The sequence below is a fragment of the Zonotrichia albicollis genome, chromosome 1 (genome assembly GCF_047830755.1).
Source record: "Zonotrichia albicollis isolate bZonAlb1 chromosome 1, bZonAlb1.hap1, whole genome shotgun sequence".
NCBI lineage: Eukaryota > Metazoa > Chordata > Aves > Passeriformes > Passerellidae > Zonotrichia > Zonotrichia albicollis.
In genome coordinates this window covers 131,485,575-131,512,697 of record NC_133819.1, presented here as the reverse complement: position 1 = coordinate 131,512,697, position 27,123 = coordinate 131,485,575, and the positions used below count along the sequence as shown (strand labels likewise).

At 39.5% G+C, this 27,123-nt stretch overlaps 1 protein-coding gene across 5 annotated transcripts in view; it reads left to right on the top strand.

The window, feature by feature from the left end:
* The window catches only part of VPS13B (vacuolar protein sorting 13 homolog B), a 431,489-nt gene that overhangs the window by 398,730 nt on the left and 5,636 nt on the right, over nt 1-27,123 (top strand). For 4 of the 5 annotated variants that reach the window (XM_074554422.1, XM_074554431.1, XM_074554407.1 and 1 more), the window contains exons 50-61: nt 8-196; nt 627-773; nt 1,998-2,272; nt 3,960-4,087; nt 4,682-4,881; nt 7,376-7,494; nt 8,628-9,442; nt 13,661-13,837; nt 14,808-14,978; nt 21,598-21,774; nt 24,204-24,306; nt 24,967-25,216. In XM_074554422.1, the coding sequence (XP_074410523.1) occupies nt 8-196; nt 627-773; nt 1,998-2,272; nt 3,960-4,087; nt 4,682-4,881; nt 7,376-7,494; nt 8,628-9,442; nt 13,661-13,837; nt 14,808-14,978; nt 21,598-21,774; nt 24,204-24,306; nt 24,967-25,216 (2,751 nt within the window). The remainder of the gene's footprint in view (nt 1-7; nt 197-626; nt 774-1,997; nt 2,273-3,959; nt 4,088-4,681; nt 4,882-7,375; nt 7,495-8,627; nt 9,443-13,660; nt 13,838-14,807; nt 14,979-21,597; nt 21,775-24,203; nt 24,307-24,966; nt 25,217-27,123) is intronic. The other variant, XM_074554441.1, reaches the window with a different exon arrangement.

Sequence of the window (27,123 nt, the reverse complement as noted above, 5' to 3'; positions counted from 1 at the left end):
CTTGCAGGAAGCTTTTCAGGTTGGAATATACTGGGCAAACACTAATACTGTGCACAAATCAGTGGCAATTAAACTGGTTCATAATGTGACCTCCCCAAAATGGAAGAATGCTGATAATGAGGAAGTAGTAACATTGGATGAAGAAGGTTTTGTTGAAGCTGAAATTAAACTTGGTGCTTTTCCAGGTCATCAAAAGGTTAGAAGAAAATTATGATGATTTGTAACTTTATCATGTAAAAACAAAGTCATATAGTATCAAATGTATGCAGTGTGAAAGCTTCTCCCTAATTATGTTAATATATATGTCCGACATAAAGAGAGAATAAACAATGTATGAAATATAATTTAAAGAATTAGATTGCCAAAAACATACTGTGCAACCCATAAAGATAATATAATATCTCCTGGAAAAAGAATTAATGAATTTTCAATCTTGTTTGGATAACATTGACAGATGCAACTTCAAAAGTACGTGATGTGGCTCCAGTTACAAAGTGCATGAATATAGAGAGGATTTCTTTGATTAGAAAGAGAGCAGCACTTCTATTGCTACATTTCACTACCTTTTGTATTTCTGTGTGACTTCATCACAATTTTCATTTCATCACAATTTCATTATCTTACAGTTGTGCGAATTCTGCATTTCTTCCATGGTTCGACAAGGTATACAAATTCTACAGATAGAAGATAAGACAACAATAATCAATGATACATCATATCAAATCTATTATAGGCCACAGCTTTTTATTTCCAAATCCCACTCAGGAGAAGAGGTAAAGCACTGTAGATACTGTTTTTGTTTGTCATCTGTGGAAAATGGTTGTTTATATCAGTAGCTGTATTTAGATGAGCTGTATATAGCAGAGGTTGGAACCTGGAAATCTTTAGACATAATAATCATAAAGTAATTTATATCACTTAGAATACTGAATCCTGGGTAAATTCAACTCCAGTAATTAACTGTGCTCAGAAATCTGTGCAAGCAGCAAATTCTTGCACATTGCAGAATTAGTTCTGCCTGTTCTCCATCTGTTCGGGCACTAATGGCCATTTCAGTAAAATAGGCAATGTAATCCCTAGTAGCTGTTGAAAATGTTCTCAGAATTTTTACTGAGTTTGTGTATAAAAGAGGTATATTGGCCTGGCAGGCTGAAAACTTTTTGTTATCCTTTTGGGAAGATTCCAGTTATCTGAGCAAAGCTGCAGAACTAGAGATGTGCCCAAAGTTTATGTATTTCATAGCCTGCATCAAATTATGAATATCAGTTTTCTAATAATCTCACAGAATATTTAAGGACTAGCTTGCAGGAACTAAAATGTGTGCATGGTCAATATTTTTTAATCAACCATTTATACATATTTTTTGGAGATTACATTTATAGTAAAGTATGTGGAAAGAATTCTTAGGGTCCAACTTAATAGAAGAGCTGGCAGATGAACAAATTTTTAAAGCTCTTGTTTCTGTATTGTTTTCCTTCTGCTTTAGTTTTCTTCACATCAGTATCTACTGTTGTGCATCACACATTTTGTGACAGTCTAAATATAGGGAATTGGGAGAATGCTGAGGCTAAAATCCATTCTTATTTTTGTAACCCATTTTGAATGGATTTTGTTCACACAATTGTGTTACAGGAATGTAACTTGATTTTGGTAGAGCTATGTTGTGCTACTGAGAGCCGACTGTAGATCACAGAATTGGAGAATCAGAGAAGGGCTTGGGTTAAAAGGGCCTTAAAGATCATCTAGTTCCAAACCCCTCAGCAGGGGCAGAGACATCTTCCACTAGAGCTGGTTGCTCAGGACCCCAGATAGCTGTGCTACAAACCTATCCCTGAAGACAGAATTTGGCCAAGTAGCCTTTCAGGCAGCACACTTAGTGCAACCATTAGTTAGTTGTGGTCATTGGCTACTTGAGAGTGTTCTGTGCAAAATCAACATGAATAAACCTCCTTTTAGGAGTCAGCGTGCCGTGCTACCACCCCCTTTTTCATTTCCAGGACTTCCACTGCCCCGACAGTACGGTGTTCAGCGTCGGCCCAGCCGGGATGGGCTGCGGCGAGGGGCTGAGCGCCGTGCCCTGCTGGGACCTGCTGTGGGAGCCGGGAGCCGCGGGGGCGTCCCTGGGGGACGGGGACAGGCGCCTGGCGCTGGCCCTGGGCAGCCCCGGCAGCCGGCAGCTGTGGAGCCTCCCGGCCGTGGTGAGCGCGGAGCTGGCGAGGCAGAGCGTGGCCGTGCCCACGGGCGCGCGCACCCAAGGCGGATTCTGCACCAGGTACTGGGCGCTCTCCAACAGCCAGCTTGGCTTGCTGCTGTCAGGCCTCAGCTAGTCAGAAACCATAAGAGAGTAATGCAAAAGTCAAAGTAACACATGTCCCCCATATATGAAGGCAAGTCTTACTTTAATTTAAAAATTGTTATCTTCTGATGGTTTTGATGCCTTTATTGTAATTGGTTTAGTGATATGACCATGTACAAGTTGTACACTTTTTAGAATATATGGCCTGCTATTTTTTTCTGTGCACACAAATAAGAGCATGAAAAGCTTATATTGGGGAATTAGGGTGTTTTTTTAATTTGTGAACAACAGTTTAAGAGTTCAAGGACAGTGTGTAATAATACAATACAAAAATTTAGATTTTGTTTATAAAAGGTAGACATATGTTTTTTGTAAGCATAATAAGATAAAGAAGAAAAGACAAAAGGGATGAAACTATTTTGAGATTACAGCAAGGAAAAATTTCAAGTTTTAAAACTTGAACTGTGCAGTTGTAGATTCTAATTCTTAATTACAAACTTACAGAACCAGCTAGTTAAAAATAGCAATCCAGTGACTTATCAGATGAGCAGCTTAATTTCTTAAACCTGATATCTGAATCCATTCATGCTTATACTGGTACAAGCAAGAAACAATCTGCTGAAATTAGAGAAGCTACATCAGTATATATTACCAGAGCTGTGATCTTTCTCTTCCCTGAAGTGCTTATTATTCAATATATTATTATATTGAATATAATATTATATTGAATATTATATTATTATTATTATATAATATAATAACACTATTCAATATAGTGATAATATTATATTGAATATAATAATATTGAATATATGTTCAGTATATTATTATATTGAATATGATATTATCACTATATTGAATAGTGATATTATTCAAACCCTCACACAGTTCCTCTGCAGAGCCCAAGAGGTGTCATTTTGAATTCTAAAGATACTCACATAGACTTCAGATTTTTAAAAAATTATTGGAAACAATAAGGGCAGGATTCGTTATCATTCTGCCACAAGAGAATCCCATATTCCTAATCAGATTTTCAGACTTTGGATTTTTTAAAATCACCATGAGGTTAAGGGTTTTTAGCAATAGCCAATAAATTTGCTCAAGAGAAAAAAAAAAGAATGTATGTTTATGCATGAAGATATTTTATGTAGCTAATGAGTAGAACTAAATTCATTTTGAAAATTGATGTAGTGAGGATCCATAACATTAACATTTAAAAGTAATAGCATTGTGGATCAATGGAAATCTCATTCCAGGGGAGCAGTCAGTTAGATTTGTTCAAATACCTTTCATGTGTACCAGAAAAGTATCCATGCAAATTCTTCTGGAAAATTTTTAAGATTTATGTTGGAAATTTGGACCCACAATCTCATGTTTTTAATTTAATATAAATCTCTGCTGGCTTGGGCTTTTATCTTGTAGACACACATGTTCAGTTTAACTCATGAGTACTCTCCATGAAGCAATTTCTTCTCTCAGGTTTTTTAGGCTGTTTCCATGTGTTTTTCTGTTGGAGACGTGTACTTGTCTAATGTAGATAAATATCTATGGACTTGGAACTTGATGATAAAGAATCTTTGAATGTTTTTAATTGTTCAGGGTAATAATATGCAAAGATTTCACCCAAAACAGGCATAATCCAAAATATCTGCTTTTGTTTTAGAGCTATAGCACTGACTTACCAAGAGCATCTTGGCGTGACGTACCTAACACTTACAGAAGATCCTAGTCCTCGTATCATCATCCACAATAGGTGCTCCATTCCATTGCTTTTAAAAGAGAATTTCAAAGGTAGGTACAATGCCATAATTAGAAACAGTGCACTGTTGTAGTATAATATATCTTACTGTATCTCCAGTCCAAAATTGAGTTCAGTGGGTGTTTTGGTTGTAGCAAGAACTTGATGCCCTCATGAAGGTCTGCCTCAAAGTGAGAGACTCTGGAAGCTGTTGGAGCTAATTGTGCGGTCAGGAGTGTGAACTTAAATATTTGTCTCTGGGATTTTGGGTCTCCCTGGTTCCAGCTGTCAAGGTGACCCAGCTGTAGGAAATCCACAGGCAGTAGAGTTTTGCTGACATCAATTCAATCCCATGGAACATTTCTATTCTCTCAGATTTGCAAATATAACAAAATATATTGTCAAAAGTCTGGTTAGATTAAGTTAATGTAATGATCAGTGGAATATTATTTCTGTGAAATTTTATTAAATAGAAAGAGAAAAGGAAAAAACCTAAACATATAATACTCTAAGTGATAGAAAAGTAATGTTTTTATTTATTAGGAATATTTCAGACAGAAACTTTCTTATTTGTGCAGGCATAGATGAGTTTTGATTTCATACAGGTTTCAGAAGGCTCTGATCTTGTATATTTTATAACATTTCAGATACACCCAAGTTTGAAGTTTTCTGTAGAAAGATTCCAGCTGAATGTTCAGTTCATCATGAACTTTACCATCAAATCTCCAACTATCCAGATTGCAAAACAGGAGATTTATTGCCCAGTATTCTCCTGAAAGTGGTGTCATCTGATGAATCAGTAAATGAATGGAGTGATGTTGTGGACATCAACAACCACGGAACACAAGTAAATCATTATACATTACTTCCTAATTCGCACCATAAATGGTTGTCTTTCTGACCTGCACAATGCATTGTTCCTCTGCAATAAATGTATCCTTTCTGTTGGTTTAAGAGGTTTTATTTAACTCCTGGGAACTCTCCTGCCTAGCTAAGCCCCTTCCTGTGGAAGTTTTAGAGCACAGATTATCTTCTTTACTGTCTCTTTTTGGAAATAGATACATTGAACGTAGAGGCTTTTTTTTTCACTTTTTAATCAACCTGGTGTTGCCTGGAAAAATCAGTCTTGAAAATCTCTGGACTCTGTAAGCAAAGAATGCCACAGGATCCAGGAAAATTTGGTGACCTAATTATCGCAGGATAATTATCTTAATATCTTGTAGGAATTGTCACAATCATTCTCCCTCTGTGTCTTTACAGAAGCTGCTCATGTCTTTCTAAAACAAAACAACCCCTCCCTTTTCTTGCCTTCTGTTATTTTTCTCTGGATCTTGAGGTAAATGAAAGCTTCCTTGACTGGAGTAATTCTTTTTGATGGGAATTTTTTCCATCTTTGAAGTCATTAGTTTACATGGAATCAACATAAACTGCTTGGCTCTTTGAAAGAAATACTAGTTTCAGATGTTTTCCCTGGGCACAAATCACAAAATGCTCTTGATTATTGAGTGTTATGTTATATAGCAAGTAGTTCAGTTCCATTCAGCAAGCCAGTCAAGCAATGCAGGGTTTCGAATTTCAGTCATTAATGTTATGCCAGACCAGGGTTCTTTATAAGTATCTGGCTCCTAGAAGGAATTAGATGCTAAGACAACATTTGGGGGTCATTGTCTACTTGAACAGCTCTCCAAAAAAGTACAGCCTTCTGTTATTGAAGTTTTAGGATGTACATGTTGAAAATTTTCCCAGGATTGCTAAGTCTGTCTTTCTCTTTGAAAACTACAAATATAAGTGAATAAGTAATATACTAATAGTGTCACATACAGTTCAGTTCAGGTTGTGAAATAACTGGGATTTAAAGGATCTTAAGTAATTTGTATTTTTTCTATGTGATCACAGATAGATACTTCTTTTTCTATTAGAAAGTAAATTTAAAATTACTTAAAACTAATACCTTAATAAATATTGAAGTATTTATCATCAGAGTCATCTGAAATTGGAATTTAAAACGACCAGTCTTCAAGATCAGTGGAGGTTTTTTAAGAATAATTAGAGTTTTGAAAATTCTATACATGTCCTTTTTTCTCCAGTTCCATGTAAGACTGTGAATCTCTTCCAGACAAGCAAAGGATTAAAACTGACATGTCAAAAGTAGAAATTTTCTTATATTTAATTGTCAGAAGAATAAGAAATTTTCTTAATGAAATTTAATTGTCTGTACAAGGTTATTATGAATAGCCTAACAATCAGTTTAAGTGCTGATCCTACTAAACTTGCAATTGTTTTTGCTTCTGGTGGCTTCTAACAGCAGTAAAGATTCTTCAAGACAAGTAGCTGTTTGTTTTACCTGTGCTAGCCCAATATCTTTGTGTTATTTCTCCAATTTGCATTCCATTATATTACAGCTTCTGTCATTGCAATCTGGTAAACAGTTGTCTTGATAGTAACCTTACAAGAAAAGAGAAGCCAGCTTCCTCTAACAAGGGCTGCTGTGAATTTTCCAAACCTTTAAAAGATCTTAATCTTTTGTGTTCTGGAGAAACACAAAACTTGGAAACATTGCAGAATTAAGCTCCAAAAGCAGTACATCACTTCTCTAAGTAGGATATTCCTAAAGACAACTTGTCCAGTATGAAAGTTTGTTCACCTGTAAGCAAGACATAAACGTGTTGTCAAATTCTCGTTTTCCCTGCCTTTTTAGTTGTTTTATGTTTTCCAATAGATTTTTGCCAGTTTCTCATATTGGCATCTTGCCTGTGAAGGTGTTCTCACAAACCAGTTTAAATGGCTTAATAATGTTTTCAGTCTTGAGTTGCTAATGCAAGTTTTCATGGATCCAAAATGTTAATTACTTTTCAGTCTTCATGTGTTTTAGATGATGCTATCAGCCATTCATCCACCCAGCTCTGAGCTAGGGCATAGCAACATAGTGCTAGTTTAGGTTTTGTTTTCTAGAGGAGAAAGTGGCATTTTTTAGAGCTCCAGGAAAATACCTATCTGTTTGATCCAAAATCACAAATTAAAATTTCCTCTTTATTCTTCTTATATAAACTCCACCCTCCCCAGCACATCTTCTTTTCTTTCTGGAGAAATGTCTTATTAAAATGTATTCACTTATGCAGTTGAATGATGAGATGCAAATTTCATCTCCCTGAATAACTGAAATATTTAAAGCATCAGAGCAGTTATTTTCTGAATCACTGAAATCTGACTTTTTTCCTGAGTAGTATCCTGATTTGAGTAAAAGAACTCAACCAGAAGGCATTAATAACATTAAATTCATTTATGACATTAAAAATATTGATTTTGGTTACATTCCTTGTGTTTTTAACCCTCTCTTGTAGATTGTGTTCTTAACTGGCTTTGGCTGTGTTTATGTGGACATCACCCATCACTGTGGAACAAGAGTCATAACCTTGTCCCCAGAGGGAAGAGCAGGATCTGATGGTATCAACCTCAACAGGTACATGAAGCACATAAAAGATGATTAAAACATTGCTGGGAGCTCTGTCAGCTTTCTAAGTGTTAACTGACTTAGAAACTTTAACCTAACTGTTTGTTTTGTTTAATACTGCTGCATGCTCTGTAGCATATGTTTAGACCATATGGCTTTGTATATCACAGTTAAAAAGGACAATCTGACATCAAAAGTCATGTCACTGTAGGGTAAACATTAGATGACTGGTACAAAAGGAGGACCTGAGTTGTTAATTTAAAAAAAAATACCTTTTTCATAGTAATTAATTTTGAGTGTGTTCATCAGTTTAAAATTTGTTTAGCCAGGTCCTGCCATCTGTAATCTTACAAGCTCCCAAAGATTTAATATGCAAGAGCTGTAGAAATAGCCTTACAGTTAGTAATTGATTGTGCTTGATTATAACACCCTTCTTTAGAAGATTTCCCCACTTCCATAATACACCACAATCTGGTCCTCAGCTTCATTCAAGTGCAATTACAATGCAACTTATTTCTGCAGAATGCTTGGCCTCCAGCAATCCTGTTACAATTAGAGTGGAATTTGTTGTACTTTTTTTGTTTGCATTGTATTAAGTATTAATCCCCAATCAGCTGGTCCTCAGCAGTACCTGATGGTCCATTTGCTGGTTAAACTTGGCAATGGGCAGTTTACATTGCAGGGAAAGGCCCTCAATGCCATCAGCACAGAAATACTGCAGTGGCTTCATTGGAGGGCACTCACTGTGTGTGATGTGAAATGATTGTCTGTAATAGTACCTTCAGTGAAACATCTGAGGCTGTACATGAAACTAAAGAAAATTGTATCTGTGGCGTGTTTTAATTTCTGTTTCTGTAAAATATAATAGGGAATTACTGTGTAGATAGAGATGTTCCTGTTCAAACTATCTGGTTGAATGATAAAAAAGACAACCCTGGTATAGGTATATACTGTCCTCTTTCTTAGAAGACCTCCTGGGTGGTAGTCACTGTGGTGATTAAGGTTGCTAAATGCCAATAATGTTAGCAGAACTCGCACAATGAGTTTCCCAGATATTATAATGAGTTTCTCACCTGGCAAGCAAGATGCCAGGTGAGCTCAAAAGACAGGAAGTAATAAAACTTCTTTTCCCTCCTGTCTAGAAGTCAAGAGCAGATCCTGTCACTGAAAATGTTCATCACTCAGTTGAGTCTTGCTGCATTTGATGATATTACAAACCACAAAGTGTCATCCGAGCTCCTGCGTCTCACAGCAGACAATGTTTTCCTCTACATGGCCCCATCCCCCAGCTCCCTGTCACAGGAGTTCCAGCAGGGCTCTCTGGAAGGCCTCCCACGGTTTCATAGTCTCCAAGTGTATTGTGAAGACTTGCAACTGGACAATCAGTTGTACAACAAATCCAATTTCCATTTTGCAGTCCTGCTGTGCCAAGAAGAGAAAACTGAAACCACGCAGTGGTCAAGAATGAACAACCTCATTGTTTGTAACAAAGATTTGGGAAGCTATCAGGAAAACTGCTTTATTAAACTCTGCATTGTTTTTTCCAAGGAAGAGAATTCCATGTTTCACATGAATGACTTCACCTTTGAGCTCAAACCAGCTAGGCTGTATGTGGAAGACACCTTTGTTTACTACATCAAGACTTTGTTTGATACATATCTTCCAGAAAACAAAACTGCTTGTAAATCCATCAGTGCTTCAGATACTATGCTGATAGTGTCTGAACAAGTGAGAGAGCACGCAAGAGCTTTAGTCAAGCCAGTGAAGCTCAGAAGATTAAAAATACAACCTGTTAATCTCCTTGTCAGTATTCATGCTTCATTGAAACTGTATATAGCCTCAGACCACACCCCTCTCTCCTTCTCTGTGTTTGAGCGAGGACCCATCTTTACCACGGCCAGGCAGCTTGTGCACGCCCTGGCCATGCATTACGCTGCTGGAGCCCTTTTCAGAGCAGGTCAGTGCTTTTCCTTAACGAGCAATATTTTCATTGGCTACCAGGATTCTGTGGCTGTGGCTCAAGATGAGTACCCTGGATGTTAGCAGTACAATTTTTGTTCTCCTTAGACACTGTTTAATAATGATACTTTCAGACACCATTCAGGTCCTGTCATGCAACAGAAGGGAAATAAAATAGCTGAGCAGACACCAGTGAAGATTTGCAACATTGTGCTGAACATTAGGCAGCCACCTGAAGGCTTGAGCCACCTGAAACCTTTAAAACAGCGTTAAAATGTGTTCTAGCTGGCTTAGGTTTTGTCATTTTATATTATAGCACTAGTCAGAATCAACCCACATTCCTTACATAAACTCACCAAAACACTGTTCAATCAAATTATTCAGCATGTTGCTCTGCCTTCAGAAGTAAATTATAGGCCTGAATGTTGTTTTGTTGTTAAAACTCCTTTTGGCTACAGTTTATGATTAGGAATCTGTCTTTCTTCATACAGCCTTCAATCTAAACTGGCACACAGATGTTTGTTATCCTTTGATCCAAGAACTATGAATTTTGCTGTTAGTAACTTTTTCCTATATAGGATCAATAGCAAGCAGTTAGTCTTTTTAAGTTATCAGGTACATTTTGTTTTCCATAAATACTAATGTAGAAGTAATGAAATCTGGTCCCTGATGAGTCTTGGTGCAGCACAGAATTTGTGCCTGAGACAGAAAACTCCTCCATGATCACACAGAAGTAACATATTCCACACTGAAACATGGGATTTATTTTCCTGCAATACTAATAGTCAGATTTTCTGAGATCCTAATGCCTCCATTTGGACTGGAAGCATAGCTGCAACCTGACTTCTGTGTACCCTTTCCAAAACTGTACACGTGCATTTCATCTATTTATAGATGCTGACATTGTGTTTCACTGTGTGCATGCCTGACGTGCACTGCTGATTGTGACAACAGTGTGCACAGTAGTGCACCAGAACAGTGTGCCAGTTCATTATTTTCTTGCAATATTATGCTTGCAAAATTTCCAGGTTTTTCTTTCTGCTACTTGTTTGGATTTGTTGTGTAGTTAAATCTCATAGTACAGAAGGGCAGATCTAGTTGCTTGGTAATTAAGAGTGAAACTGTGGCCAAATATGGTCCGCAGTGTAAATGCTTCTCCCCCATCACTTGCTCTGGGATCAGTGATGTGTCTGAAATCAAGCAGATTTAACTATTAAGAACTGAAGTTTGCTTTGGTGGAACTTCTCTTCAGGAAAATACATATGCATATATACTTAACTCCCGCTGAAAGTACTAAAACTATAATGTATTGTTTGAAAGGTGTCACCATGATTAAAATGGTAGATTGTGCTGATTAATGTTTGGTTTAGCAATGAAAATGGTTTATATTGAAGACTTTGTGACACTTGTCGAAAGAACTGACTGTATCAACAAAACAAAAAAAAGGAAGGAAAAAAAATCAAGCAAAAAGCTTTATATGATCTGCAAACCCTAAGTTTTTTCTCACCATTAGCACTCTTATGGAAGAGGACCTTGTGCTCCTGCATTTTAACTACATTAATCTGGAATAGGGGTTGTTCAACCCCTTCTGCTCATGCATAAATCAGTGGTGGCATCTGCACAGCCAGCCTGCCCTTACAGCCATCCTTGTACTCAGGGATATGTGCTCTTTGGCCCTTAGCTGTGTGCAGGACCACTGCTGACCTGTGGGAGGGAGCAGGATTTGCCCCAAAGCTTGCTGAAGGGGTGCATCAGGTTGCCCTGTGTGTTGCAAAGGAGTGGTCAGAATCCATTAAAGCCATGGGTGAGACTGGAGAACTCTGTTCAAACATGCTGATTAGCATTGCTTATCTCAAATCAGCCAAACCTACAATGGAAATCTCCTATTGTTTTCTAATTAAGTTGTCCCTTATATGAAAGTGAATAAAATTATATTCAAAAATATCCCTGGTACAACATCTAACCCTGTAATTCTATAAAGAAAATTCAGTGGATCTCTGCTAATACAGTTATATTCATTTCATGTTAGTGGATACAATTACTCTGCATAAGTGGGAAATGGTAACCTGACATGATACTGTATTCTGCAAAGTAAAATGCCACACAGAGCTTGTGAATTGAGGGGTTGTTCCTGGTTCTTCATTCTCCTATTCCTGACTTAATCCCAGGCCTTCTTCCCTGGGTTGGGTGCTCCAAGCTGGCAGTGAGGAGCCATTGGGTTTGCTCTGAGCATTGGCCAAGGAGGGTCACCCATGCTGCAGGTTGTACATTATTCCCATACACTCTCCCAGGGTGAGCATGATCCTCCCAGAGCTTCTCAAACCTGAGAGGCAGGGACAGATTACAACAAGACATCCCTGGCATACCAGGCAACCTCTCAGTTTTGTGTTTAACTGTTTTCATTCCTGTTTTTTTCTGTTTTACATTGCTGAAATGCTGGCTGGCCCAGCAGGAGAGTGGAGTTGGAGTCCCCCATGTCCCAGGCTGGTGGTGCCCTGCTTACAGGGCACCAAGGCACTAAGCTGCAGTGTCCTGTAGCCACTTGCCATCACACCACCATGTAGGACAAGGAATGTCAAGAATATCTGGGGGGAAAAAAAGGCTGTAAGGAATTATTGCAATAATATCGATCAGAAAAAGCAGAAAGAACATCTCTCCCCTCTATACACACCTCCCCCACCCCTCTAGCCTTTCAGCACTTCACACAGTGGCAAAGATAATTTATTAAAAATGCTGCAGTGAGGGAATTGCAGACCCAACCTGGAGTTCTGGCTTGCCCTGGTCCTGGCAGGAAGGGACTGCCAGGGGATGCTCCTTTCCAGGACAGCAGGGCCACAATATGTGTTGCTGCTCTTGTTCGCTGCATTGCCAGTAGCACTTGGGTTTTGTTTTTGTAGTCCATCCCACCCTCTCTCTTATGTCCACTCTGGTTCCTGCTTTTCATATGACAAGTACTGGAGTTCTCAACCTGCCAGAGCTGAAATGTGGGACAGATTCAACAAGAATAATAGATTTTCCAGGAGCTTAGAATGATAGCGTGAGATTAATTCATTTCATATGAGTAACATTTTCTCTTCGGTTTGGTTTCATGATTCAGCCTTCCACAGGAATGACTGGGAGGGGTTAAAAGAAAACAAGAAAAGCATCTGGATAGCAGGAGTTTTCAATGATGAGATGGGAATGAGGAGGGCAGAGCACAGATCAAGGGCCCTCATGGGAGAGCAGGAGGCCAGTCTGTCCATGCTTCAGTCTCCTGGCCCTGTCACACCTTGTGCGCTCTGACAGTGCCAGCTGACATTCGTGGTACCAGGGCTCAAAGACCAAACAGTTCCTGTTTCACATTTATTGCCATTTCTGAATTGCTCTCTCTGGGCTGCCAAAAAAAGAGTTATGCAGCACTGTTTCCCTAATAAATCTGCTGCCTACCAGCCTGAGAAAGACAAGACCTGCAAATAGCTTTCCAGCAACAGATTGCTGCGTGCTCAGCCATCCAGCAAGCTGCTGGCAACCCTGCGTTTATATAGGAAACCAGATCTGCAGATACTTCTCCTGGGATATGCATAAGGAATACTCCCCTATGAGTAACCTAATCAGCATGTAGATGTCATTGCTGTTTACACAACTGTACTGAGCAGAAGACATTTGTCTGGCTTTCACTGCACTCTGAAAGAAAATGATCAGCTTAGAAAGGTTGGGGTGGATTTAAAATAACTTCTTAAGCACTTGTCAAAAATCTGCATCCCTTTTCCTAACACTCCATCAAGCAATTGACCTGCACACTCCTGTAAAGCAGTACATTGTATCAGTGTAAACTCCCTGTCACAATCCTATCACATAAGGATGTGAAATCACAACGCTGCCTTATAGTGTCTAAAACCAACCCAAGCATCTGAGCTTGCAGTCCATTCCTCTGTAGCTGTGAGGCTCTTGCATCTGCCTCCCTCACACACTTTTAGCAGAAATACGGGAAGCTCCTGGAAGGAAGTAATTCTAAAGCTATTTGTGAGTTTGCCAAAAGGATTTCTTTGATTTACGAAGTATGAAACATTGCCATTTCTGAATTCATAGTGGATGAGTTATTTCCTGTGTTTTGCTCAAAGGAAGTTCATAATGCATTGAATTCTAGTGTGAAAAAGATAATTAAGGAATAACCTTTTCACAACTGCTGCTTCTGCAGTTTTTGCAGCTGTAACATGTGTCTTGTTTCTCCACACAGGCTGGGTTGTTGGATCGTTGGAAATTCTTGGAAGCCCAGCTAGTCTGGTGAGAAGCATAGGGAATGGCATAGCTGATTTCTTTAGGCTCCCCTATGAAGGACTGACCAGAGGCCCAGGAGCATTTGTCAGTGGAGTTTCCAGAGGAACAACATCGTTTGTAAAACACATTTCCAAAGGTAGAGCTTTCACTTTATTACTCCAACTACAGCTTTGTTGTCATGCATTGTTAAACTTTTAAGCAACAAAATCCGTCCATCCTTCAGTCTTCTGGCCCTGCCTTGTCTTGTGCTGCTCTGTGGTAGTTGAAGTTCCTGGTACCAGGGCTCAAAAACCAAACAGCTCCTGTTTAGCTAAGCTAAGAGTGTATGTAACAAGCTCACATGCAATGTCTCATGTACTAAACAGATCACCACTTTACTGCAGTGCATGAGAATGTTTCAGAAACTTCAGAATTTTAAACCTCCCCGTGGGAAATAGATATTCACTCAGCAAGTATTTCATGTGATAACTGCAGAAGTATAAAGGTGTTCTGCACTTCTGCTTGCCCTCAGAAATTCTACACTTGGCCACCTCATCATATTTATTATTAAAAAAAAAAAAAAAAGAAGATGTAGATACAGTTGTCATAACTGTGTGAGTCCATTGATGGGATTTGACAGTGGGGCTGGCCTGTCACGGGAACAGGAGGAGCTTTTCCCTTGCAAAGCCTGTACAAACAGTGCCATCGCGTGGCTCCAGCTGCTGCACAGACGCAGCGCCTGCCCCGGCTCCGAGCCCCCGCTCCTGCCTCCCGCAGGACGCGGCCTCACAGCTCCTTCTGTAAATATTTGTTTACCTTTCCATCACCCCCCTCTTCATTTAGATTGGCCTTCCACAAGTCAGGGAACTGGAGAAGGATGTTCAGATGAGTTTCTGTTCCCACCGACCAGGCAAACCTGGAGCAGGCTAATGTAAAAGGCGTGACACGGCCATAGCAGCAGCGTGGTGATGCTTAACAAATAGTAAAGCATGTTACACATGGGTGACTGTTCACTTGACTTGCTGCTCTGCTCATAAGCTCAGCATTGCAGTGAGGCATACAATGTCTCTGTGGTTTAAATTAAAGCATTTTGATCCAGACCCAAATGTATATCTCCATGCATTTAGGTACACTGACGTCAATTACCAATCTGGCAACAAGTCTTGCTCGGAATATGGATAGGCTGTCACTGGATGAGGAGCATTACAACAGACAAGAAGAATGGAGAAGGCAGCTTCCAGAGAGCCTGGGAGAAGGACTGAGACAGGGGCTCTCTCGTTTAGGCATTAGCCTTCTAGGTAATGTACTATTAAATATCAAGTTAAGTGATAATACTGTTTTGTGATCTGCTCACTAGCCTTTTCTAACTGTGATGTATAATTTCAAATACTGGGGGTTTAGTGTCTTCTTGTGAAAAAGAACAAGAATCTAATATACATACACAGTATGTATATTAGATACTGTTTATCAAGATTTTCTAACTTTTGTGTATGATTTTTGCTGATAAAATAATTGCAGATATAGAATGGGTTTGAACTTTGTGAAATAATATTTTCACTAGTACATGATGTAGATTTAAGTGGGAAAAAAAGAATAATTCTGCATCGGGCAGCGTGACTTGTAACTAATTCAACACGAAGACGTCATCATGCTGATGTTTGCTTTCCAGTGAATTATAGGATTGCCTTCTGAACCTGCTTGTTTTTGCAGCACTGTAGATATCAGAGATTCTTGGGTTTGTTTGAAAACCACTTCAACTTAGTGCAGATGTTAAGTAAGCTTTGATGAGGAATTCTACTTTTACAAAGAGACCCAGATCGTCCTGATTCAGTGTAATTTTATTCATCAAGCAGCCGAGTGGTTTGGTTAGAAGTGAAGATTACTCTCTCCATTTCAAAATAGCACCTAAAATTTTGAAAACTAACCCACAGTGGAAAAATTCTCTGCAAGAAGTTTTGCAGTAAGGGGCTGGATTTTCTAGGTTACTTCGACTTGTCACACAGCAAAGGAATGCAGAACTGTATTGTTTGGCAGAGTTCCTCAGTATGTATTAAACAGTATGAATCTCTTAGAGATCAAAGTGACCAAAAGCAGTCCAGTGCAAAAGGTTAGAAGAGCTGAAGCTTGAAAGGATTTGTCCTGTTTCCTAATCTTCAGTAGTGTACACAACTCCTAAATTTGCAACCGCAACCCTGAAAGCCCCAAAGAGGAAGTGGTAAAAATGTTACAGCTTCGGGTTAAGTTGCTGGGAATTATTTTAAGCAATAACATTAGATTATGTGAAGCACTGCCATTTGATAATGCCTGTAAACCGGCAAGCAAGTGTCCTGGGAGAAATGTGCGTAAAGGAGAAATTCCATATATTAGTAGCCACTGTCCCAATAGTAAGCTGTTACTGGTGTTGCAAATCAAAGGCAGTTTGGAGGAGGTTTTATTTTTCCCTCTTGTTTTATTGGGCTAAGGGCAGACAGGTTGAGTTGCTGGATGAAAGATTATACTTTTAGAAGCACTGTGTCAGCCTGGTGTGTATGTGTTGGTGAAATGGCTTGGTGATCTTGGCTCGGTTATTAATTAAACATCAAAGTAGCGTGGTGTCTATATCTCCTTCACTGACACACCAGAGTCCTTCAGAGCTAAAAACATCAGCTATACAGCCTGAAGTAAAGAGCAAAACTTTGTAGCTTTGGCTGTATCAAGGCAAAGTTTTTTGCTGTTCCGGAAAGCTGGGAACTCCTCACATACATGCACAAATACGCCATTCCTGCACCTCCCCGCACACAAGGATTCCGTGGTTTGCAGCAGTACACCCGAGTTAAAAGCAAAACAAAAAATAGAGCTAGAATTCCAGTGTCCCTGATTTCCTAAGAAATCAGACTTCAGGTTAGAAACCTAGAGCTTCATATTAGCATTTAAACAGTGCTCCTCCACAAGCTAGGGTCTTGTTATTATTCCCGCTGTTATTGTTTAGCGATCGCTCCCTGCTAACTACCTCTTTTCTTAGCAGGGGAGTCAGTGAAGTACCCAGATAAATAGCTACAGTTACTGTAAAGCTGGATGTGACAAGTATGGAACTTCAATAAGGGAGAAATCAGAAATATTCCACTTACTTTGTATCAGTTTTTTAATTAAACTTTCTTTTTAAAAAGCATGTTTCCTCTGTATAGGCAGCAGCATTCATATAAATTGTGTCAAGATCTAAATTATGAATAGACCTATGTTTCAATTTCTACAAACATGTCAGAAAGCTGCTGCTGTCCTGTCTTTAGTGTAAAGAATATTGTGGCTTCCCAAAAAAAAAAAAAACAAAAAAAAAAAAACAAAAACAGTCATAGTTGAAGGGATGGTACCACTGAGCTGCTTTTTTTCCCCAGCGCATACAGAATAAACGTGAACATGCTTACTCTAAAAACACTTACGGTTATTCATACACAACAAAGTGAAGCTGCAGTTATTTTCCTTTGCAAGGATGAAAAGCTTGATGAGCACAGAAATGCAGAGAGCACGACTATTTGAAGCCGTAATTTCTGTGACTTTCTAATTGTAAAGTTGAAGAGTGTAAAGGAGATTGCTACGATGGTCACAGCACGCTCATGTTCGTAAGCCGTCTGACCCATGCAGGCAGCTAAAACAATGGCAAATGTAGATTTTGTGCCTAGGTGAAGTCATGTTAGAGTCTTCAGTTCATCGGTGTGTAGTGGTCTCTACCCAGAAAGTAGAGGTGCCTTTCTGATTTTTGTGAAAATCTGGCTCACAGTGGCCCCGATTCAGCAGAGCACTTAAGCATGTGCTTAAGAGCTTTGCTGAACTGGGGCCAAAATCATGTACTCTCGTCTCCTCCTCCGTGCAAGTTGTTCCCTGTGGTACATTCTTAAGTGCTTTGTCCTGTCTCATTTTAAATGACTCAAGCACTGTCAGGGTGTTGTTTGATTTGATTGTTATCTTTGGCCAGCTGTTGTCTTCTTTTCTAATTTGGGGGAGATTTCTGGGTCATTTTAGTAACACTTGTGTGTGAAAAGAAGCAACAGCTTATGATAGGTGTGTTTTTTTCCTTTTATATGTTTAGGCAAAAATGCAATGAAACTTTTGGTAAAATATTTAGATGATTGACCCCTCACTGAGGAACTATCTTTTGCATTTTGTGTGACAGGGTCAAACTTAAAATATTAACTTTTAAGCATGTAAAAGAGACTATTGAAACTATCGGCTGTATTTTCAACTGCTAGTCCTAGTGAAAAATTTTACACTGAAGTGGCTGCCTTTACGAAGTTGAGCATGTCTAAATAACCAAAAAGATGACAACTATTCAAAAAGCTATTTTTTACAATGGCAGAAGTGCTCAGCATTTCAGTTACCCCTTTGTGCTTTTGGGGAAGTGAATTGACTCATATCGCCTGACAGTGTGACTATCCTGGTAGAGAAGGCAAAGCCTGGGTTTCAGAAGCTCAGATTTTTGTTATTACAGGTGGTGGTAGCTGTTCTTGCTGTACACTCTCACTGAGTCAGGGCCACTCCATATTTGCCTATCTACAACACAAGATAGCACAAGCCAGTGCTAATCCTGAAATTGTGTGCTATTCCACACACTAACTGTGCAACTACATCAGTGCATGGCAACAGGTGCTTTTTTCCTTGAGCTGTATTTTTGTGTGATGTTTGCTGTGATGAAATTATGCTTCAGCCCTGGTTTTGGTGTGAAACACTTGAGGCAGTCCTGAAAGACAACAGAGAGAAGGAAGCAAAATGGCTTCAGTTTGGGCAGCTTCCAGCCTCATGGCAAAGCATGGCCAGATTCTCTTAGTGGGGGATTTTTTCCAATTATGTCTTGCTCTGAAAGCATTTGTCACAAGCAATCTGATGCTTGGCAAGGTCCGTAAGCTGTGCTACGTTCACCAAACTTTGTCAGTCTGCACACGAACCAGTTGCTGCCCGTAATCAAATTCTTCTTGAAGTAATCCAGTGATATACTCTGAACTATCTGAATTTTGTAGCTATCAAAGTAACTTTTTTATTGTTACTGAGCAACATGTATTAACCAGAGTGCACCCCATCTGATGTTTAGCAGATGTTATGTTGTTGCTGGAACCTCTTTGGTCCAGTAATGGAAGAATATGTTTTTGTTTTGTTGCTTTGGTGTTTAATTTTATTGAGGTTTTCTTTATACATGCATAATCTGTGTGTACATATGTGGACATGCATATAAAATCAAATGCTTAGGGCAAGGAAAAAAAAAAAGAAAACTGGAGAATGGTTTCATTTAATTAAAAAAATACTGGTCAAGGGACATTACAGGGAAAGGACAGGGACAGCAGTAGGACACCATGTGAGAGAGAACGACAGTGGGAAGGGAGGAACCACTACATGTGGTTCCGTGCTGTACTTTCCTGATACCCCACTGAAATCTGGCGGGGAGAGACTTTCTGTGGTGAGTCCATCCCTCGTGGTGCTCCTGCCAAGAACTCTGTTAGAACACAAGAAGCCACAGGGGCACAGGAAGATGTGCTTTGCAGTTTCTGGGTGAGGAGTGCCCTGAGCCTCACGTGTGTGTCACCGCTCTCTCGCTGCTGCTGGGTTTTGAGGTTGCTCAGGCTTTGGTCTGTGTCTGTTTCCTTTGCTCACACATGCTGCACACAGGAAAGGAGCTGCACAGATCTGGATTCCCCACACAAGGGTGGTAGGACCAGCCACTCCTCAGTGAAAGGAGTAAGGTTTAGTTTATTTTGTGATTGTGGGCATGGCCACGGTACATAAATGAGTTATGGCAGTGAGTTGCAATTCAAGATAAGGAATTACAGAGAAAGAGAAGATCATTTGGTATATTTTTTTGCAGGTAGAACAACAAGACTTGCAAAAGGATTTGAGATACAAAAGGGCAATGTCTTCACAGAGAAGTTCAGAGCATGCATAAAATGCCAGAATAACAGAAAGTGTGAAATTACTAAAAAGTGGCTAATTAAGCTATAGATTATTTTGGGCATTACATAAATATTCTTATATAACACAGTCACAGTAGTTTCCATTCTGTTTCCTTGTCCTTGGAGCCTAATTCTAGCTGAGGAGTGCCTGGAGCATACCACAGGTCCTTTGCAGTAGGCTCTTATTATTACCTTATAACTTTGTTCAAGTATATTGCAGTAAATAATTTACTAGTGCTAGGACTTAGGTGGATTACATTTTATAAGGCAATAACTTCTGTTCTGAAAGTGCAGTTGTTGTGGATGACCTCAATAGATAGGGTGAAGGAGGTCACAGGATAGTATAATATTGTAACTTAGGACTATACCAAGTATTGTTTTATGCCTTCAAATGCATCCCAATTGCACAAAAGACTGGACAAACAATCCCAATTGTCTAATGTGGTGTTGAGATTTCATTTTAGTCAAGCAGCAGGAACAGCTGGTAAGTAGTAATGAATTGAAAATTGTATCATTTCAATAGCATGGCATTAAGGAAAAAGCTTTGTGGCCTTTGTGGTACAAAAGGTGAATGTTCAGCTGCACACTCAGCTTCAGTGAGTGACCTCAATTAAAACCAGGCATCACTTCAAAGACAGACCAGCATTTTCTGTGGAAATACTATACATTTGTCAAAAGGCTAGTGCTACAGATTCTGGGAGAATTCTCTCTAAGAGGAGAGGAAGGCATTTATGGGGGATGCAAGTTTCCTGAATTCCTGATCGATAGTATCCCAGGGACAAGGATCTGGGGAAATGTGTGCTACTTCTCATCCTCTTCTTTTCTTTGGACAGTGACTGTGCACAAATACTATATTAGTTCTTGTTGTTTAAAGTCAGCAATTTCTTTATTTATCCAGTGACAGTAACTGAAACCATCTGAAGACCAGTTAGCAGCTCACTGCCTAGTGCACGTCATGCTGGTAAACACATGGGGCCAAATACCTCGGTTGCGATTGTCCGAATCTGTGGAATTATGCCTGGATTTCCTTCCACTTACAAAGCAGGACTTTCAAAGATGTCTAGGTTGAGGTGAAAATGCCTAGTAACCAGAGTGACACTCAATCCTACTCCTCAAATAATTGTTTTATCTTGGAATTTGCAGCTGCAGGTGCAAACTGAGACCTGACCAAGAAGCCTCAGACTTGCTTTTCACTGAGCAAAGCACCTCGGGTCGGGACGACGGCTGTGGCTTTGTCCAATCCTTGTAGCCATAGCTATCTCCAAATAGCTTATCTATCAAAATTACAACAACTAGAGACATGTCTGTGGTTAAGTGGCTAGCATAAACTCAAGATCAAAGAAATGTACCACCTCAGATACCTGTTTACATTTAGGAAGATTTAAGTTGAAGTTCTCTGTTGATACTAAAAGCTGGGAAGGTCACTATGTCACTTGTAAAAGTTTGACCCATGCACATTAAAGTAAAATATGATGGTTTTCACAAAAAAAGTAACAAAAAGTCTCAAAGTCTAATTCTGCTAATCTTAGTCATATATCAAAAGTTGCATTAGCTTATGAACATTTCTGGCAGTGGAAGAGGATATAAAAATGATGTATTGAATACAAACAGTTTTTATTCTCATGAAGTCAATCTTGCACTTACGTGAAAATCTCATTTCCATAGCAGCTCTAGCTGTCTAAAACTGGAGGATTTTATTCCTAGCCCAGCATTTTCAGAATTATGACACAGAATGAGCCAAACTAAATTAATTCAGCAGAAGCATTTAGCATAAGTAGTCAAAAGAGGAAAACATACTGTAAGGTTAGGTGATCTAAATGTTAAAAAAAAAGTTAGATCTTAACTGAAGCTAAGATAGTGTTTACCTAATTGGTCAAATGCTAAAAAGCTGTATAAGAATGGGGTACAGTCTTGAATCCAAACAATATTCAGGTCCAGTAGTAAGATTTCTTCTTATTCCAGAATATTTATCTTCACCACTTACTGGAGACTCTTGTTTTTTCAGGTGCAATTGCTGGGATTGTGGATCAGCCGATGCGGAATTTTCAGCGGGTATCTGAGGCCCAAGCTTCTGCTGGGCACAAAGCCAGAGGGGTCATCTCGGGTGTGGGGAAGGGAATCATGGGCGTCTTCACAAAGCCCATTGGAGGGGCAGCTGAGCTCGTCTCCCAGACAGGTTACGGTGAGTTTCCTCCATTTAAATTTTAAAATGTTATTCAGATACAACCTGCTATGTCTTATTTATCCAGCTCAGTATTGTGTGACTTAGAGAAAGGTTTAGAAATGCCACGGCTAAGTAGTTACAAATGCTCTACTGCTTTTCTGAAACACCATCATGTTGTGCTTCTCTCTTGTGTTACTGATCAGCGATGCACAGCCACAGAAACAGAGAATGCAGAAAGCATGAAGTAATTCTTGGAATACAGTAAAATTAGTTACAGAAACATATGTGCTTGAAAAATAGTTTTTGACATAAAAGGATTAGAGCAACACTATGTCCAATTAGAGCATTATTTTGAGATTGCTTTGTTATGGCAGGGAAAGAGTTGGGCTATCTCTACACAAAGAGTGAGTTAGGGAGAGGGAGAAAGAAGTGAGTCAGGTAGTAGGAGCATCCCCTTTAAACTGGAGCTTCACAAGAAGACAGTCCCATTTTCAGATACATGGGAACCTTGGAGCAACCAGAGGTGGGGTTTCCAGCGGGACTGAGCACTTAATGGCACTGGTGCTAAATCCTTTCAATTGATGGGAACAATTCTGGACAAACAAAAAGTGTAAAAGATAAAAATATCAAAATACACTAATTTAATTGTCTCCAGGAGCAATAAATCACTTTCAGCTTGAATATTTAAGAAGAAATGGTAGCTGGAGGGAGTCAAGAGAAAGAAGCAGGATACTGATAGAAGGACAATGTGTCAATAATTCCACCTCACTAATTATACCGGAAAAACCTTGAATATTTATGCCTTTAATCACTAGCAACATTTATGCTTGTTGTGTTAACTAAAATACAAGTAGTTCTTGTAGAGCTTAAGGTTAGGATGCTTCCCACAACACCCACAGCTCATTCCATCTAGTAAAAGATGGAAATGATGAAACAATTATTAAAATTCTTTCAAATCAACTTTATCTTGTTTGTATAATCATAAATAATAACTGTTCTCCTGAATTATTCACTTCATAGGTGTAAAATCCATATCAGCAAAATCAGAAGGCTTTTTCTGTTGTTGGCTGTCTCTGTGTTGGCTTTGCTGCCCAGGACATTATTATTTCTAGTTTTAATTCTGCTGCTGTTTTTATCAAAAAACTCATAGTAGTAGAGGGACACTTTTCATTGCAGATATGGTACTATGGTATATAAGACATCATGTTTTCCATGACCATGACAAAAAGAGTTAGCCAGGAAAAAACATAAAACTATATCAATAATAGTTGACAGTGCGTGAGAGGAAAATACACAAGAGTTCAAGTAACTCTTACCCACAACTGGATTGGAAGTGGGACTGTGCCTCTTGGGGGAGACCAAGGGGTGGAGGACCACACAGAAATAAACACATGTTCTCTCTGTCTCCATCTGTAAATAACATTTGCACTCACATAATGCTGAGAACCTTGGTAAGCCAACTGTTACAATTGGGATGCTGCTTTTAAGTATTACCATCAACATGTGTGCTAAAAATTAAAAGGTTTTTTTTCATTGCTGATGTTTTGTTTAAATTATTATCCATTGTGTAAGAGGGAATCTAAGTTATTGACACCCTTATGCCTTTGGAATGCTTAGACAAAAGAAAATCTCTTAATTTATTTGTAAAGAAGTACATTTGTAAAAGAGTAACTTTGCACCAAACCATGTAACACTAGTGCTTGCTGCGTAACCTACTCCACGTCTGTCATGTAAAAATTTTTAAAACTAGTTAATTTATGAATTTTTTTTGCATCCCACACATTCTTTCTGGTGACCATACCTCATCATTGAATGTTTACAGGCCATCTAAAATCATACATACTGTACCATCTTCAGCTCTGGAGAGTCTCTTTAGAAACCTGCTTAACTGCTGCTTGTAGTCTCCATTCTGTGCTGGCACTAAGAATTCACAATAAGCCAGATGCCCCAGGAGATCTCATAAATGTACATGGATCTGTGTTTAACAGCTGGATTAAGTAACTGAACACTTAAATGCAGTATCTAGGCAAACTTGCCTTCTAATTTGTACCAATTGTGACACGTATATGAAAGTATTTGAATATTAAGCAAGAAAGTTAACCGTGGTCTTGATTTTTTCTACATAAATCCTAAGTGATGTGTCTGATCCTGCTCTGAAGTGATGGCTCTCAGGAGTGTTATGTTTCTCTTGATTGCAAGTGTAGAGCTGATTCATGGAACACACAGTGGGATTTTTTGTTTCTTGCTAAAGCGAGATCATGGGGGTTAAGTGCACAACTCTTGCATTGTAATATTTAATGAATTATCTTGACTACAGCTTCCAGAGATGTGACATCATTTTGGATCTGCACTATTTTATGAACTGCTTTAAACAGATGACATCACTGCAACACGTAACTGCGTTGTAGAAAACAACCACTAAAAAACCTGAATTCTCTCACCCACAGGTATTTTGCATGGAGCTGGACTTTCTCAGCTTCCCAAGCAGCGCTCTCATCCAAGTGATCAACATGTTGAGCAGGCTCCAAACAGCCACGTCAAATATGTCTGGTAACATTATTTAGACAATTGCTCATTTTTACATCCACATTGTTTATTAATAGCTCCTGGCCTCTGGTCAAGTTAACAGGAAAGGCTTCCCTAGGAAAGGCTGAGTTATGGCAGTTTGTTTAGGAACACTAAACACAAAGGTAGTGCATAGAAACCCAATCTGCAAATGATGGGCTGCTGATCTGCATCCAGCTTTGAAACTACAGAGCTGATCTTTATTTAATGGCATTCAGTGAGTTCTTACTTATTTTATCATTGCACTGAGCCCAAGAAAAACACTGCACATCTCCAGAAACAGCTGTTAGTGAAGATAGCTTTATTTTCTGCACTGAATTTCTAAGCCACTTCTCAGGGTAATTTTTCTATTATCAAGGAAATAGGATGGGAAATAGGCTAACCTAGCACAGATATTAGGCCAATTCTGTGGTGAGTGATTGAGGGGTTTTGATAAGTAACAATTTCACATTCATTCTTTAAATCTGAAGTCTTACATCTTTCAGTAATGGAGTTTTGGAGTACACTCCCTGGCTTATTTTACATCTGTATGTGATAGCTACAGGCTTAAGTAAAAACAGTGATCAGAGTAAGCCCTGGAGGATCCAATGCTCTAACTAGTTTTTTTTTGTCTTCTATTTGTCCTTTTTTAACCTGATAATGCAGGAAAATGCTGCAGTCTCTGGGAAGGCCAGAGGTTCATATGGCCTTAGATGTCATGATTGTGAGCGGATCGGGCCAGCAGCATGAGGGCTGCTTGCTGCTCACCTCAGAGGTGCTCTTTGTCGTGAGCATCAGTGAAGACACACAGCAGCAGGCCTTCCCCGTGACTGAAATCGATTGTCTGGAAGATGATCAGCAAAAAGATCTGCTGAAGGTGCAGCTAAAACAACAGAGAGTGCCTTCTGACTTGGAGGTAAAGACTTGAGTACCTTTTCCATTCAAAGACAAAGTTACACTGATGCTGGTGCTTTTGGCAGTGGGAATACTCACCTCTGGGCTGGGAGGCCAGAGGCTGAAGTGCCAAACCAGGAGATCTGCCTCTTCTAGTTGGCTGTGATTCCTTTTTGTTGAATGTGTCTCCTCCCTTCTATTCTCTTATTGATTGGGATATACCGTATCTATGACAGAAATTTTCTGAGGGAAAAAGTAGAGGAAGTCTGAGTTCTTGGTAAGCATCACCTCTTTTCTGAAAAGGTTCTCATGGCTACATATGCATGAGGTGTTCACTGTTTGGCAAGTCAGCATTGCACCCTGTGCCTACAAAGTGCCAGCAAAAGCAGTTCCTTTTATTCTTCTGGGGATTCTGTTAGCAGTTCAGTGGTGCTGGTGCTCCTTTCAGTGTGCTTTTATCTTGTCTCTTCTAGCACAGTGGTCTTTTTTGGCTGTATTTACTTCCTTAGATCATCCTTCTTCTGCAAATGCTAGTTTTAAATTGGATTAGTCCCTCTCTGAGATTGGATGCACCAAGTGTTTGCCAGTAAGAGCATAAACGCTTCATCTTCATGTTGAAAGATGTCTAAGCTATTGAATGCTGAGGTCTTTTGGATTAATTATCTTCTTTTAATGGCAGAAGAATGTTATATTTTTACACTTTGGGGAAACAATGTTTATTGTATTAAATTCTCAAGTAGAGTCATATGAGAGAGCATTTCAAAAATGAACATGCATGTCCCAGTTTTTATAAAAGTGTGCCAGGTAGTTTATAGTTTTCTGCTATACCAGAAATTTCTGTTTCAAATATAAAAAAAAGAGCATATAAAAGCCCTGAAGTATAAGGTGTGACAAAAAGTAGGAGCACCTTCAGTAAAATCCTAACTTTGCTGAAGTCAGTGGAGAGTTTTGCTGTTGATTTCAGCAAGGACTTCATCTGTGTCGTGACAGCACTTGAGTATTTTTGTAAAAGCTTTCTTTAGTGCTGAATTCTCTATTTATATTTATTGTCTTTCCACTAACCTCAGTCTCACAGAGAACTGTTGACTGAAGTTGCCTTCTCTCACCACAAAGCTACATGAGGGATTACTTAAATTGTGAAGCAAATGAGCAAAGCTCAGCTTTTTTTGTCCCCGAGTGCTGAGTGGCTGGTGGAGGCACACATCAGACTGTCAGAGTCCAGACTGTCCTGCTCAGTCCAGAGCTAGTGTCCTGGAGGGAAGAAGAAGAAAAATCGCTTTCCTAAGGCACTGGATACACTCACCCTATCCTAATCCTAACTTTAGCACCAGCCCAGATCTTTTTTTTATTGGATTGGAGTGTTGTCTTTGCATCTGGTTTTCCGAGGGGTAGGGAGAAGGCTGCTGCTGTGGGGGAAGGGCAGCTTGCTGCAAGTGGGTGCTGAAGGGTGCAGAGGGTCTGCCTGTTGGCAGAAGGGAAGGCGAGGGACAGGGAGCCTAATTCTAGTCCCCACAGCTGCTGCAGCTGGGAATGTGTAGGATTTATGGGCAAATGGGGCCCCTGAAGGCACAGAGCAACCCTGCATGGCACATGCAGAGTCCAGTGTTCCCACACGCGTGCGTTCATAACATCTTCCTTTGGAGGTACTGGACCAAATACATAATTTGTTTTTCTGAAGTTCTGGGTGGAAATATGGGAGTCCTACTCAAATGGTGCAGCAATGCAGCTCTAGGAGCTGTAAGCCTTGAGCCCAGCATCTCTTTTGCTGATGCAGCCTCTTGAGAACACAGTGAAAATGTATGGGAAAAGTGCCTGTGTCCCAGGTGGAGCCAAGCCAGTGATGGCAAGACAGCAAAAGTTGAGTGATGCTGTACAAAACAGACCTGGCAAAACATTCCTTCAGAATACAGATACTGATATTGAAATTCT